The sequence below is a fragment of the Mastigoproctus giganteus genome, chromosome 6 (genome assembly GCF_048544385.1).
Source record: "Mastigoproctus giganteus isolate SK-2022 chromosome 6, ASM4854438v1, whole genome shotgun sequence".
Taxonomy (NCBI): domain Eukaryota; kingdom Metazoa; phylum Arthropoda; class Arachnida; order Uropygi; family Thelyphonidae; genus Mastigoproctus; species Mastigoproctus giganteus.
Window position 1 is genome coordinate 59,297,732 of NC_143580.1, and position 17,237 is coordinate 59,314,968.

At 37.1% G+C, this 17,237-nt stretch overlaps 1 protein-coding gene across 1 annotated transcript in view; it reads left to right on the forward strand.

The window, feature by feature from the left end:
* The window catches only part of na (sodium leak channel non-selective protein na), a 605,671-nt gene that overhangs the window by 368,884 nt on the left and 219,550 nt on the right, over positions 1-17,237 (forward strand). Inside the window, exon 26 of the mRNA XM_090376183.1 lies at positions 1,898-2,018. Within this exon, the coding sequence (XP_090232309.1) occupies positions 1,898-2,018 (121 nt within the window). The remainder of the gene's footprint in view (positions 1-1,897; positions 2,019-17,237) is intronic.

Here is a 17,237-nt window from a genome sequence, read left to right on the forward strand (position 1 = left end):
AGATAATAATCTCATACTCATCCAATCCATGCTGCTATTCTAGTATTATACGATGGTGTATCCTATGGCCCGGGTATACAGTGGTTTTGGGGTCCTCAGATTTACAAGTCTGATTTTAATAAAATTTGAGAGGGCTTGACAAATCTTTCTAAAAAAGTCAAATATAAAATTTAAAGAAAATTCATCCACTAAGAGTTGAGTTGTTACATGTGGACAGACAGGTAGGCATGGCGAAGACTTAAGGTAGTAGAGAATGAAAATGACCTGGGGATAATTATGCAGTCAGATATGAAGTTTTCTGAGCAGTGCAGACAGTCTGCAAGAATAGCTCATGGTGTTTTGCCAATGATATACAAGAATTTTTCTAGCAGGGCTAAGGAGGTGATTGTTCCCTTGTATAAGGCAATGGTCAGGCCACACCTTGAGTACTATATACAGGTCTGGAGGTCTCGTTTTAAGAAGGATGTTGGGCTGCTGGAACGAGTACAGAGAAGGGCAACAAGATTAGTGAATGGAACAAAGGATTGCTCATATGAAGAAAGGCTTAAGATTTGCAAATTACAGTGTCTGGAGACTAGGCACCTGCGAGGTGATCTGATTGAGGTCTAAAAGGCCTTGAATGGTTTGAGCAAGTTCAATGCTGATGGGATTCTTCCTTTTGCCCAGATTAATCACCCGAGGGGGTATAAATTCAAATTGAGGAAACAGTTATAGAATAGATGTGCTGAAGTTTGCCTTTAGCCAGCATGGGGTTGATTTCTGGAACAAACTTCCATCTGTCGTTGTAGAAGTTGACAGCTTAAACAGCTTAAATTCAAGGCAGAACTAGACAAACATTTGGAGCGAACGGATGGGTGAAATGGGAAGGGTTTTTTTTTTTTTTTTTTTTTTTTGCTGATGCTGTATAAGCTTGCTTTCTTGCATCATATTCCTCTACTAATGCTAATATTTTACATAACATGCCTGAAAAATGGAGGTGGTTAATGTGCACTATCAAAAATACAAACCATACCATGTCATACCATGCCATGATCACTAAATTAATTATTTACAGCACGACATGTTAAAAGTTTGCGCTTTCAGTGTTTTGTCATACACTTGCATTCTTGCACAGAATTCACCAAATTATCATGTTCACTAAATTATCATAGGTACCAGTTGTCTTTTACCAAATTGTCACATACAGCGAATAAGAACTTGAATAAGTTATCAATGCCATTTTCCAGTGGTAATTTTTAATGGTCATAATTAAAATGGTCATGCATCAAATTGTCAAATATAGCAAATTGGCATGCACTAAACTGTTGTACAACAAATTGTCTTACACTGAACTGAAGTGGACCCATATTGATTAAACTAATTCTCTCCATTTAGCTTACTGACATTTTTTTCTCTGACTAGTATATAGCTATATAATACATCTTAAGGGAGAATTGCTGGCACTTTCAGTTTTTAAGCAGATTTTATAATATTTTGCTATTTTCTTTTTTCATTTGATGATTTTGATCTTTCTAGTATTTGATATTTACCAAATCCGAACTTGAATAAGTTATTAATATTAATATCATTTTCCAGTAGTAATTTTTTAAAATGGTTCTGGAGTAACTTTTTTCTTAAGATTGTTGGGGATTCATTAATGGGCTTCTAATTATTTAAAATCGAGTTATTTTTGAAAATCATGTAACATAACTGTTAATAGCTAAATTACTCTTTTAAGAATGGAAATACTTGGCATCGATATATATATATATATATATAAAGTTGAAAGAAGTGATATACCAGCAAATCTTCTTTTATTTGGTTTCTTTCTTTATACTAATTGGCACCAGTCTTCTAATGTTTTCCTTTTTAACCCTAGATATACAAAAACTAATCTTCTATTCTCCTCGCTTCTCAGGGCCAATCCTCGCAGATTCAACTTTGATAATATAGGGAATGCAATGCTGGCACTCTTTGAGGTACTTTCCTTCAAAGGCTGGCTGGACATTCGTGATGTATTGCTTCAGAGGCTAGGCCCTGTAAGTGCCTTACAACTGACACTTCTGCTTTATCATGTGAAATTTTGTTTATACTTTGTGAATTTTAATAAAATGTATATCATTGATCCATTTGTTAATTGCCATGAAAGTTAATATATATTTGGTTATGTGGAAGTTGTTTAAAAAAAAAAGTTTGTTGCCATTCTTTCAGATACCAAATTATGTTGCATGGTTTGGATAAAAAATAGCCTTCTAGATAGTAATATTTAATACAATGAAATATTATTTCCTATAATCAAATTAGTTTTTCTTGTAGTGGTACTATTTTATTTATTTTTTTACTTAATATGTGTATACAGTCAGTTCTGCTATAACGTGCATTTTTGCAATGCGAATTCGCTTCAACACGACTGGTATATTAGGGAACAATGCAAGTATAATGCGATTTTTGCGTTGGCTCATGTGCGATTTTGTCTGCGAATAACACCAGGTGAACGCAAAACCCAGCACCAAGCTGGAAGTAGTGACCTGTGCAGCAATACATACAAGTTTACAAAGCTTAAAAAATGTCAAATATGTGAGATTTGCCATATTTCCCAATTACCATAGTTGTACTGGTCAGAGACACACTGTTATCATTTGCTGTATTCACAAGATAACAGGTGATATTGTAGGCCGACTCACATTTTTGAAGCTCACATTTTTCTGTTCGAACAAAAATTTCGTGAGGTGGGATAGTGTGAGCGCTGCACATTTCTGGAGGTAACTACCATAAAACAATAAATGCAATTTGCAGTTTCTGGTTTATTGGGTGTTCCTGTTAGTGCAATCTAATTATAAATGGATGGTAAACTGGATCTTATTGCATTTTCGATAATACCGATAGCTGGAATTCTGTGGGTTTTTACATTATTATGGTGAAATGTGTTTTCTCTTCATTGAAATCATACAAAAAACTTAAATAGTGTGAACCAGAGCTGTAATGCTCAATACGTTCTACGTTGGTATCTATATTTGTAAAATTATAAGAGAAGTTTACCTCAATATAGTACGTAGAAACTTCCATATGATACTCTCCAGAAATTAAAATGAAAAAATCGAAAAACTTACATTAGAGTAACAAATAGTTTAAAAAATAGTTTAAAAAATAATTAAAAATCAATTTAACACAATAAAACTCAATTTAACACAATTAAAAATAAGAAAATTAATTAAAAGAATTTAACGAAAAAAATTGCAAAACAATTTTCCTTCCTGAAGCTGACAACGCTTTTTCGACCTTTTGAAATTTTCATTCCTGTGATCATGACATACGGTCAAAAAGCGTTGTCAGCTTCAGGAACCTGAGGAAAATCGTTTTGCAATTTTTTCGTTAAATTCTTTTAATTAATTTTCTTATTTTTAATTGCATTAAATTGATTTTTAATTGTGTTAAATTGAGTTTTATTGTTTTAAATTGATTTTTAATTATTTTTTAAACTATTTGTTACTCTAATGTAAGTTTTTAGATTTTTTTCGTTTTAATTTCTGGAGCATGTCATACGGAAGTGTTCTACGTAATATATTGAGGTAAACTTCTCTTATTATTTTACAAAAAACTTAAGTAAATTTTCGGAATCTTCTCTTCATTCTTATTTTTTAAGCTTCCTACTTTTAACTCCGAATCTCACTTGTGCAATTTGTGCATGCTGTATTTGTCATTATTGATTTATCTTGTTTACTCTTTTAAATTTTACAATACAAAAAAAAGTATATATTATGTCAGTGAACAGAAATATCAATTAGTATGTAATTTTACAGTGCTGTATTTACTGTAATATTTATTTATTTATTAGAAATTTAAGATGTTTAAATTTGTGTTAGCAATTTTATTGGATTGCTAACTTTTTTTACTATTTTTCCTACCAGACTGAACATTTTTTTGAGTGCTCTGCCCCTATCTCTATTTTTCCCGTAAGCCCTGTTGTTTTTAATGTGCAAAATACCATAATGCGGAGATTTTTAGGAACACATGTACCGTGTTATAGCAGAACTGACTGTATTTCATTTATGCTGTTAGTTGCATATATAATAATACTGTACATGTATTGAAGCTATACTTATTTTATAATTGGAAGATATATTAAAAAATTGGTCTCAATTATTTTATAATTTGAATATATGTTGAAAAAATTGGACTGTTTTATCTGTTTAAGTTTCTTTATCTATTTTAAAAAAATTTTTAAAAATTTCAATCCTGCTAACATGATCATATTCTCTTATAAAAATTCCGACTTCCACTGCTGCAAAAAATTTTGCAGCTGCTATTATTTTTTTTTTTTATCTTTTAATATAGTTTACCTAATAATGGAATGAAAAAAAAAAAAAAAGAAGTTCACCAGAGTCAAACTAATTGATGTAAAAACTGTTCATAGATCTAATAAAAACAACACCACTGCTTGTAGTAAAAATGGTAGACTGTTACTTTTCAAAGTTGATTTTAAAAGTACAGGGCTATAACATTCTCCTGTATTTATAGCAATCATACAGTCTTGTTCTTCTAGAGTCATTCATCACAGTGTATCTGTCTGTACTTCCATCTCTTTCATATCACAGTTTCTCTGCTACAACTTCATCAGAAGATCAAGCTGGTCAAGTAGTATTCTACATTTCCTTCAGGTTTCTGTGTTCACAATCATTGTGCATCTCCTCTTACCATACTAAACACATCTCATTCACTCGGTATCTCCTTGGTGCTAAGCAATTTGTGACTGAGCTATTTCTCTGTATTTGAAGTGAGATTTCTCTAAAGTGATCACCAGTTCTTTTAAGTTTATAATTTTAATAAAACTCTTTATTTAATACTAGCTTCTCTTTCAAAAAAGTATTTGAAAAAAAGCAAGGAAGGATTATTACCTTTCTTATATTTTTCATAGTTTAAGTGCTAATTCTTATTAATCTTTGCTTGGGCAGGGCCAGAAACCTTACCAGAAAAGCTAATCTGCCAAGGGCTGAAAGGAGTACACACATGGACAGTAACAGCTTTCCACCACTTGAGCCTACTCTGATGCCCAACATGACATATCTCACTCCAAAAGAACTGAAATGGAAACATATCAAAAGGTATTCTCATCATTCCATTCTCTGTTGAGTCAGTTTATGGATAAACTTTCCTGCTTTGTGATCCATAAATGCCAGGAGAATGCTTCCAGTCCACCTAAAATGGTTAAAAGACTGCAATCAGGGAATCTTCTCATGGAAACTATTACCCAAAGTTACACTCTGAATTGCCACTTAAATTTATCACCTTTGCTGGAATACTTGTCAAAGTTACTCCCTCTTTTGTGTTAAATGCATCAAAATGGTTCATATCTAAATGGGACCTGATGACAGAAGAGGAAATTGTCCAGGAATTACAGAACCAAAAAAGTTATACAGCCAGATTAATTCTCAGATTAAAAAGAAGGCAAATTAATTCCCACCTGTAATGTCATTTTTACTTTTAGTACACCAAACCTACTAAACTCTGTTCAAGCCAGCTGTCTGAACTATCACATGACCATATATCCCAAATTCCATAAAAGTTAACCCCCAGGGGCTCACATCTGGTGAGTATGAGCTTGGTACACCCAGGGTCCTGAGCTGGATATCATCATTCTCCTGTTTCTTGGTGATTCCTCTCTCTCTCTCTCTCTCTCTGTCTCTCTTCAAGAAACAGACTTAACATAACAAGCATCCCTCTCTGTTGTAAACTATAAAATTTATAGATGAGACAGAAATGCAGCACATGGTGGTGTAGCCGTAGTACTAGACTCCAGCATTCCTTCTAAACCTATTTCACTACAAATTTCCTTGGAGGCAGTTGCCACATATGTGTCACTAGTAATTGTCTTCACCCTGGTTTCTGTATATTTCTCAGCAAATCACTTGTGCACTATAAATGATCCCAAAGAACTTGTTCACAGTTACTGATCTCCTTCTTCTTTTTGAGGTGTTTCAGGGCATCGTGCACTATGGGGATCACTCCAGACAGATAAATGTGGACAACTAGTTGAACTTCTCTTTGACAAGCATACCCTTTCATTACTAAACATTTGCTCTCATACTTATATGAATTCCTCCACAAAATCAACCTCAGAAATTGATTTTTCTGCCTTTTCTCCCTCACTGTTTTCAAGCATTGAGTGGTTGGTATTAGAAAACTTATTTAATAGCGACCACTTTCCAATACCACTTTTTTTTTCCTTTCTTTTTTTTTGGCTGATGCTGCATAAGCTCATACACTTGCTTTCTTGCATCACATGCCGCTACTACTACTACTACCTTGTAAATTCAAAACAAACAAGTGCATTGCAGACTAAAACAACACAAGAATGCAAATTTTTAAAAGTAAGCTGTGCAAAATATTCCTCCTGTGTATCACTCAATGACCAAAGTATCCAACATCAATCCATTGATGTCACCAAGTGCATCACACATCAGATACTGACAACTACAACCATTGTCATACCTCACCCTAATACCAGGAATGGCAGGTGTTACATTTGCTGGTGGAATGATACCTGCAATGATGCAAAAAAAAGAAAAGAAAAAAGTGTTGAATTTATTCTGAAAAGTATGAAATCATCCTTAATGCATTCACTGCATCTGATCAATATAAGCATCAAATGGCACTACAAGTGATGTGCTGTTACACATAAAAACATTCAAACAGCATTGAAGTAGTGGCCAGGAAATAAGTGCTATAAAAGTAAATGCACATTAAATTGACAACTGATTGAACTGTGGGCTTTTAGCAGCAATGGTTGTCTTTTGTTTATAGTTTGGTATGTAGTTTTATTTGTTTTTTGTTTGTGTTGAGGTTAGTTTATGGAATAAACTTTTGATAAAATTTTGAATTTACTGATTTACGGCTCAGCCCACAAGTAAGTTTTGTTTTTAGCTATAAATTGCAGTCTTTTAATTTATGACCATCATTTAAGAATGTTTTGAGTGCTGAGGATTTCAGAGTGTTATTTTTTCGCGACATTACAAGAATTCAGCCCTGGAAAGGTTGTGCAAGGCTCAAGGGGTAGAATTTTTTTCAGCCTGGACTGTACTTGTTAACAGGAGAGACTGCTTCTACAGGGATTGGATACACTTAAATAGAAAGGGTGCAAGAATATTTTCTGATGCTATCGAGGCAGTGTTAGGTGGGTCGGAAAACTGCTAGCTTGGGGAATACAAAGACTAATAGATTAACAGTAGCCACTGGCAGAGGTGAAAGTGATTCTTGCACTGCTTTTATTGGAATGAGCAGCAGCCTGGAAAACAAGATGCAGGGTATTTCAGAAACTGCTGGCAGTCATTGTGGTACAAGTAAACACATGGGTTGTGTTAGGGTAGCTAAGAATAGGAACAGGTGCATGTATACTTCGGTATACACCAATGCTAGGAGTTCAGTAAATAAATTTGATGAATTTGAGGTATTGCTCAAAACATCAAAGGCAGATATTTTGGGATATCAGAGACGTGGTGTCACACAGATATAAGGAATGCAGAACTGGAATTTCGAGAGTACAATGTGTACAGGAAGGATAGACAGGATAGGAAGGGAGGAGGGGTTATGCTATTAGTTAAGAAACACATAAAATCCAAGGAAGTGAAGCCAGTCGACATCGATGGACAGTGCAGTGTCAAGTCAGTTTGGTGTGACATAAGCATTGGGAGATCAAAATTGAGAGTATGAGTGTGTTATAGGGCTAATGACTCTGATGAGTATAATAAGAAACTGTACAGGGAAATAGAGTGCACCAGTAAATCAGAGTCTTATAATGGGGATTTTAATTTCCCAGATATTGACTGGAATTTGTGGGTTGGTCACTCACACACTAGCAAGGCTTTTGTGGATTTATTGGATGATTGTTTTCTACATCAGCATGTTTGGGAGGCAACTAGAGGGAGTAATACTCTTAATCTGATTAACAGTAGTGATTCTTCATGCATAAAGAATCTGCAGATAAAGGAACCACTAGGTGGCAGTGATCACAGCGTGCTGAAGTGGGATTTATTCAAAGAGGTAACTACCATCAGAGGTAAAGGGAAGGGTTTTTGCTTTCATAAAGGTGCGACATTATTTAAATTCTATACGGTGGGACCAACTGATGATGTTACCAACAGCAAATTCAAAATGGGAAGCATTCAAAGAATTTATCTTGGAAGCTACTAGGCGTTACATACCAACTAAGAAATATTGTTCAAAGTTTAAGCCTAAATGGATGTCAGATGAACTAATGAGACATAAGGCAGGGAAGAAAAATGCATGGGATACATATAAATTAATGGGTGACATGGAAGCCTATGATAGATATAAGCTGGTCTGTAACCAAATCACAAAGGAGATTAGGCAAGCAAAGGCAGATTATGAGAAATCTTTGGCAAAAGGATGCAAAGAAAAACAACAAAGAGTTCTTTACCTATGTAAACTCTAGAAGGAAAGGGATGAATCAGATTGGTCCACTAGATATTGATGGTTCAACTGTTGATGATGCTGCTCAGGTGGCTAACAAACTAAATGAGTATTTTGCATCTACATTCACAAATGAGGAGTTATTGAGGGAGGAGAATGCCAGACGTGAGTTAGACTCTGGCAGTGAGTTAGATTATTTTGTAATAACTGAGAGGAAAGTGGAGGAGAAATTGTTGAAGATAAACATAAAAAAGGCACCCGAGGTGGATGGGATCTATCCAGTTATATTAAAGGAGGCAGCAAAGGAAGTAAGCAGACCGTTAGCCATAATTATGAGAGCTTCTTTGGACTCAGGGGAGGTACCTATGGACTGGAGATGTGCAAATGTGACCCCAATTCACAAAAGAGGATCAAACCTGTTAGTTTAACTTCTGTTCCAGGAAAATTAATGGAGGCACTGGTTAAAGAAGCATTGCATGATCATCTGGACAAGTCTTCAGTTATAGCTCGGACACAGCATGGTTTTGTTAAGGGAAAGTCTTGCCTGACCAGTTTTATTGGATACTATGATGTGATCACAAAGGAACTGGATGCAGGGAATAACTTTGATATCATATATTTGGATCTTAGAAAGGCTTTTGATACTGTTGCACATGGAAGACTGCTGAACAAATTGGAGCAGTGTGGCATTGGAGGCAAATTGCTCCTATGGATAAAGGGATGGTTGAGTGGTTTTTTTTGGTTTTTTTTTAGGAGCATTAGCAACTAAGGCCATATTGCTCCGGTGCCGTGGTCATTCCCTGACCTTTCCGCATGCTCCATATTTGGTGGTGACGGGCTCGAACCCCCAGTCTAATCAAGAAGCTTGTGCTACGCACTGGCTACAGAGCGTAGCACAAGCCTGCAGAGCGTAGCTCTGTACCCACCTGGCTACAGAGGCGCCTGGTTGAGTGGGAGAAGACAGAGAGTGGTAATCAATGGACACTGCTCATCGTGGACTAATGTTATTAATGGAGTCCCTTAGGGTTCAGTGTTGGGTCCATTGTTGGTTTCTGTATTTATAAATGATATTGATGTTGTTTGTTATTTGGTTTATAGGAGCATTAGCAACTAAGGCCATATTGCTCTGGGGATATGCGGTGCTCGTTCCCTGACCTTTCCGCATCCTCCGTATTTGGTGGCTCACGAGCTCAAACCCCGGTCTAATCAAGAAGCGTGTGCTTCGCACTCCTACTTCTCCCTATCTGGCTACGAAGGCACCCATGATATTGATGATGGTATATCAAGCTTAATGTCCAAGTTTGCAGAAGATACAAAGGTTGGCAGGGTTGTTTAGTACACTAATGACAGTATGCTGCTGCAACAGGATCTAGAAAAGTTGAGCAGATGGGCTGAAAGGTGGCAAATGAAGTTTAACATTGACAAATGTAAAGTACTACTTATGGGAAACAGCAATCCCACCGCAACGTATCAACTCTGTGGTACTACACTGACAGTGGTAGAGAATGAAAAGGACCTGGGGGTAATTGTGCAGGCAGATATGAAGTTCTCTGAGCAGTGCAGACGGGACAAGAATAGCTCATGGTTTCTTGTCAATGATATACAGGAATTTTTCTAGCAAGGATAAGGAGGTGATTATTCCCTTGTATAAGGCAATGGTCAGGCCACACCTTGAGTACTGTATACAGTTCTGGAGGCCTCATTTCAAGAAGGATGTAGAACTGCTGGAACGAGTACAGAGAAGGGCAACAGGATTAGTGAATGGAACAAAGGGGTACTCTTACGAAGAAAGGCTTAAGTTTTGCAAATTACAGTGTCTGGAGACTAGGCACCAGCAAGGTGATCTGATAGAGGTGTATAAAGCCTTGAATGGTTTGAGCATGCTGAATGCTGATGGGATCTTACCTCTTGCTCCGAATAATCACCTGAGAGGGCATAAATTCAAATTGAGGAAATACAGATGTAGGATAGACGTGCGGAAACTTGCCTTTAGCCAGCGGGTAGTTGGTTGGTGGAACAGACTTGCATCCTTTGTAATGGAAGTTGATAGCCTAAATATATTTAAGGCTCAGCTGGACAGGTATTTCGAACGAAACGAAGGGGTGAAGTGGAAGTGGGGTTTTTTTTTTTTTTTTTTGGCTGATGCTGCATAAGCTTGCTTTCTTGCATCATATGTCTCTACTAATGCTAATTTCCATTCAGCAAATTTCAAAATCTCTCTAGAAACTTACTCCGACTCAGCCACCTCACATCTGTGTGTAATATCAGATCTGGTTCATTTTCATTGAGTTGTATTTTTGAAAAGTCTCCTTTAAATAAGTCCTCTGTTGGAATTCACGATTTTGAAAGCTATGTCCATAACACTTAGTATTTAATCTTTTGCTGGCCAACACTTGTTGGTGGATGGTAATAAACTGCAGCCATTATCAACCCACTGCAGAATGGAAGCCTCCTTAACAATTCATGTTGAGGGAAATGGACCATAATCTGCCACGCTGGTCCAATGCGGTTTGGCAGATCCTTTGTGGATGATACAGTGGTAACTCAAAAAATCTGGGAATTCTCCATCCTTTAGGCACAATGCGATGAATCTGCTAAGATGTCCTGTCATTGCTTTGGTTCCATCTGTTGTTATTGATAGGAGCTTAAATAGTGGTAATTTAATTTTTTCAATAAAATTTTTGACTGCGTTAAATATATCAAGACCTCTAGTTCTTTCTTATAACGAAACCATACCCAGCAGTCTTCTCTAGTGGCAGAATCATTGAAAACCATACGAATAAAAATGAGCAGTCGAGCTGTATCACTGACGTCTATAGATTCATCCAGTTGTAAAGAAAAGGACACACCACTAGCAATATGAGCACGCAATTGTTCGCTTACATTTTTACTCATTTTTCGATGCTTCGCATCACTGTATTTTGAGATAATTGCAGATTTTGAAGAGCACTTTTAATTTAATTTTTGTTCTTAAAATTTCAAAAAGAGAATCTGTTATTTCTAAAAATGCATCTTTGATGAATGGACCGTCAAAAAATGGTTTGCATTTTTTTGCAAAAAGATGACTCACTTTAAACGATGCTACAGTTACTGCTTTAGATTGTAAATTAAGTGTCATAAAGAAATTTTGTTGTGCGAATAATCTGGATTTAAGTTCTTTTAATTTATTTTTTCCAAGGTCACTGTTAGTCAGAAAATCCGACTAACAGTGATTATCATTATGGTAAATATCAATATGGATTGATATTTACCATAATGATATTAATATCGTTAATAAGTATTGAAAGCGGTAAGGTGGCCCAACATGGATGCATTGAAGTGCCTTTCTAAATTTCCTTTTTTGAGTATAGCCACAGAAGCATTGCAAATCAAACATCAACATTTTTCTTTTATCATTACAAAAAAGTATTCTAGTTCTCACTCTTGATGAAAATGATACGTTTTACTCTTTTTCGTAGTATTCATTTTAAATCAAGGGATATAAAATTAACATATAAGTACTGTCCAGTTATTAATATTAAGTAAGCTAAATAAGAATTTGACATATACACTATGCTCTCCACAACATAAGTGCGTGAATTTTCACTAGACCAAAGAGTAGTACTCTGCACTAGACAAGCCTAGCTGCTGTGCGGCGACAAGAGTAATCACGTGGTTCAATGGATTTGTAATAAGCGTATGCAGTGGGGCACATAATAATAATAACATTTAGATTTTGACTAATCTATTTTTTATATATGTTCAAAATTCATGGTGATCAACCGAAATTATAGCCGTGATCGACTGGTAGATTGCGATCAACTTGTTGGCCACCCCTGGTATAAACTATAGAATAACAGTGCAACAGTATAGGGTATAGAATAACAGTATACAGGAAAATAAACCTCCATTATATTTTGGGGAAAAAAATATCTATTTAAATATGCAGCTAAAATCTGATGCCTTCCTTTCCATCCCATCTGGCCATGTCTTTTTGATCCACAGTGGATCATTAACAACAAAAACAAGCCTAATAAAATCAGACCTGCAGGAGTCAAAATTACAAGAGCTAATGCCAAGTTGGAATATTTGCCTCTATAACATTTCATAACACAGAAGATGTAGAAGCTCCATGGAAGACATACCTTTTTTTTTTGTGATAATTGCTTCTGTTAGTGGAGGAAACACTCCCTTGCAAACTAAATATCTGACAATTGAATGAAGGACATTCATTGGCAAACCCAGATTTTACTCAGATTTGAGTTGTGAAGTATACTGACAACTCAAAAATTGAGACATCTATAGGTGTTTCTGTGGTTCTTCCCACCAGCACCATAGCATTAGGCAGTATTAGCAATATATACTGACTCTTTAAATGAGGTAACTGCTGTAGAAAATAAATCTCCACCATCTTATCCGATCTTGAAATAAAATCTCAGTTGGCTCACTTTATGAAAATAAACAGATACTTCATTTCTGCTAAATCCCAGAACACACTGTAATACCTAGAAATGAACAGGCAGTCCACTCATCAAAGCAACTGGCTAACACTACAACTCCCTTTCAGATCCCCTTCATTGATTTTAAATCTGTAATACAGCAGGAGTGTATTAATCAGTGGGCTCTATTGTGGTAGACCCAAACAAATAAGCTGCTACAAATAAAGCATAGACCACATGTATGGAACTCCAGCTTCTGAAGGAACTGACGTGAAAAGGTCGTCCTTGCTTGTGCACATATTGGACTTACCCTTTCAACACATCTCTTCCTACTTACGGGAGAATATCCACCTGTCTGTTCATTTTGTCACTCACCAATTACAGTAAAAAAATATCCTATTAAAATGTATTTGTTATCATTCTATCAGAAATGTAGCTTTAAAATCCATAAAAGTATGAAATGAATCCCAACACTTGCTAGGGAATGATGCAAATGTAGCTAAACCTTTTCACTTTTTAAAAAAAGAATCCACCTGTACAACTCATTTTAGTACAATCATACTCCTGAGCCAAAACATTATGATCACCCCTGTTTCCATGCTTGGATGCAGCCCACAGCACATAGGAATGATGTCACCAGCCAGCACAGGGAGTCCGTCAGTATGATGCCCTTGCAATGGGGAAAGGGAAGGACCTGATGGAGTTTGAACAGAGAATGATTTCTGGTGCTAGGAAGGCAGGGTCCAGGGTTTGAGAAACAACAGCCATTGTACTGTTCAAGAGCTGCTATAGTGAAGGTGTGGTGGTAGTGGCCTAAAGAGGGACACATAACCACCTAACTTTCCGGGTTGGGGAGACCACTATTGATTGACTCAGGCAGTCCAAGATGGTAGATGGCTCACAATCTCTTAATTAATTGCAGACTACAACCACTGTGCCAAGCATATTATCCATCAGAAATTCTTGTATATAGGCCTATGGGGTAGGCAATCATTCATGTGCCCATGCTAATATTAGCATTAGTAAAGGCACATGATGCAAGAGAGCAAGCTTATATAGCATCAGACAAAAAAACAAAAAAAAACAAAAAACAAATCTTCTAATTTCACCCAACCACTCACTCCAGATGTTTGTCTACTTCTGCCTTGAATCTACTTAAGCTATCAACTACAACGACAGATGTAGGTTTCTTCCAGCAATCAACCACAGGGTGGCTAAAGGCAAACTTCCGCACATCTATCCGACAACAGCCTTTCCTCAATTTGAATTTATGCCCTCTCAGGCAATTATTCTAAGCAAGAGTAAGTATCCCATCAGCATTGAGCATGCTCAAACCATTCAGGGCTTTATACACCTCAACCCTTTGTTCCATTCACTAATCTTGTTGCCATTCTCTGCACTTGCTCCAACAGCACTACATCCTTCTTAAAATGAGGCCTCCAGACCTGTATACAGTACTCAAGGTGTGGCCTGACCATTGCCTTATACAAAGGGATAATCACCTCCTTATCCCTGCTAGAAATATTCCTGTATATCATTGACAAGAAACCATGAGCTACTCTCGCAGACCATCTGCACTGCTCAGAAAACTTCATATCTGCCTGCACAATTATCCCCAGGTCCTTTTCATTCTCTACCACTGTCAATGTAATACCACACAGTTGATACATTACTCTGGGGTTACTGCTTCCCAGATGCAGTTCTTTACATTTGTCAATGTTAAACTTCGGTTGCCACCTCTCAGCCCATCTGCTCAACTTTTCAAGATCCTGTTGCAGAAGCGTACTGTACTTAGTGTCATTAACAACCCTGCCAACTTTCGTATTGTCTGCAAACTTGGACACTAAGCCTGATATACCATCATCAGTATCATTAATAAATACAGAAAACAACAATGGACCCAACACTGAACCCTGAGGGATTCCGCTAATAACATTAGTCGATGAAGAGCAGTGTCCATTGATTACCACTCTGTCTTCTCTCACTCAACCATCCCTTTATCCATAGCAGAAATTTGCCTCCAATGCCACACTGCTCCAATTTGTGCAGCAGTATCAAAAGCCTTTCTAAGATCCAAATATATGATATCAAAGATATTCCCTGCATCCAGTTCCTTTGTGACCATATCATAGTATCCAATCAAATTGGTCAGGCAGGACTTCCCCTTAACAAAACCATGCTGTGTCCGAGCTATAACTGAAGTCTTGTCTAGATGATCCTGCAGTGCTTCTTTAACCAGTGCCTCCATTAATTTCCCTGGAACAGAAGTTAAACTAACAGATCTGTAATTACTTTGATCCTCTTTTGTGAATTTGGGTCACATTTGCACATCTCCAGTCCATGGGTACCTCCCCTGAGCCCAAGGAAACTCTCATAATTATGGATAAGGGTTTGCTTACTTCCTTTGCTGCCTCTTTTAATATAACTGGATAAATCCCATCCACCCCGGGTGCCTTTTTTACGTTTATCTTCAACAATTTCTCCTCCACATTGCTCTCAGTTGTTACAAAATCATCTAGCTCACTGCTAGAGTTTAATTCACCTCTGGCATTCTCCTCCCTGAATAACTCCTCATGTGTGAATGTAGATGCAAAATACTCATTTAGTTTGTTATCTGCCTGAGCAGAATCATCAACAGATAAACCATCGATATCCACTGGACCAATCTGATTCATCCCCTTCCTTCTAGAGTTTACATAAGTAAAGAACTCTCTGCTGTTTTTCTTTGCATCCTTTTGCCAAAGATTTCTCATAATCTGCCTTCTCCTGCCTAACCTGCTTTGTGACTTAATTACAGACTAGTTTATACCTGCCAAAGGATTCTGTGTCACCTGATACTTTATATGCATCCCATACATTCTTCTTCTCTGCCACGAGCCTCATTAATTTATCTGACATCCATTTAGGCCTAAACCTTGAACAGTATTTCTTAGTTGGATTGAAAAGCCTAGTAGCCTCCAAAATTAAGTCCCTGAAGGCTTCCTAGTTAGAATTCAATGTGGTAACATCATCAGTTGGTCCCACCGTATAGAATTTCAATGCTGTCACAGACCTCCGTAGTTGCCTTTACGAAAGTAAAAACCCTTCCCTTTACCTCTGATGGTAGTTACCTCTTTGAGTAAATCCCACTTCAGCACACTGTGATCACTGCCACCTAGTGGTTCCTTTATCTGAAGATTCTTAATGCATGAAGAATCACTGCTGATAATCAGATCAAGAGTATTACTCCCTCTAGTTGCCTCCCGAACATGCATGTTGACTAACCATTATTGAAATCTCTGCCTGCAGTAGGCATGAGAACACCATTTCTGAACATTGGACAACTGAAAAAGAGTCACCTGTTCTGGTGAATCAAGTTTCCAGCTGTATGCTGATTAACAGCTGTGATCAGACTGTGTGGTTGGACGAAAACAGGCTGGTGACATTGGTATTACAGTTTGAGGGATGTTTTCATGGACATCACTGGATTTCCTCATCCCCGTTGAATGCACCCTCATTGCCTGATCCTACCTCAGCATTGTTTTGGACCAAGTTTTGTCTTGCATGGTCGCCATGTATCCAGATGAACTGGTCTCTTTCAACAAGACAGTGTTTTGTGCCATGAGGTCTGCATTGTGCAGGAATGGTTTGAGGATTATCAATCCTCAAACCAATATAATCCCGTTTAGCATTTGTGGGATGTGGTGGAATGCAGCATTTGCAAGTACATGCTGGTGCCCTGCTCTTTTACCGAACTCAGGGATGTCCTTTTGTCCAACTTGTTCAGGATACCCGAGAACACCTTCTGCAGTCTCGTAGATTTGATGCAACGCTGTGTGAAAGTGATTATCACAGCAAAAGGCAGCCCAACATGCTGTTAGGTAGGAGGTCACAATGTTTTGGCTCATGAATAGGTCTCCCCATATAACCATGCCGTGAAAAATCTCAGCAAAAGGCAAAAATTTGGCCACACAAATAACAACTACAATAAACAATTCCCCCCCCCCCTAATATGTAACCTGCCAGACAGAGGTCATAAGAATTTTTCAGTAATTTCCATGTTGTTATTGTATGGCAAAACCAGATACAGTGGTCCCCCATTTTACATTATTAATCCATTCCAGAGTCACCATCATGGTATGATAATACACCCAATAACACATTATTTTTTGGTAATTCTTTCCAAGACCTCGGAAGTTGAAATTTTCTCTATATAAATAATCTATTTATCTCATTAAAAGGTGGTTTTTATAATAGGAATTGTACATATTGATTAAAACAATTGATTAAAACTAATATATTAAAGCACAACACAAAAAATCAGTTCAACCAAAGGATGCAAAACAAAACACATGGCCAACACGTTTACAGATGCTGCTATTGGCTGAGAAGAAGGACCACGTGGTCCACTTGGAGAAAATCATAAGCCCATCC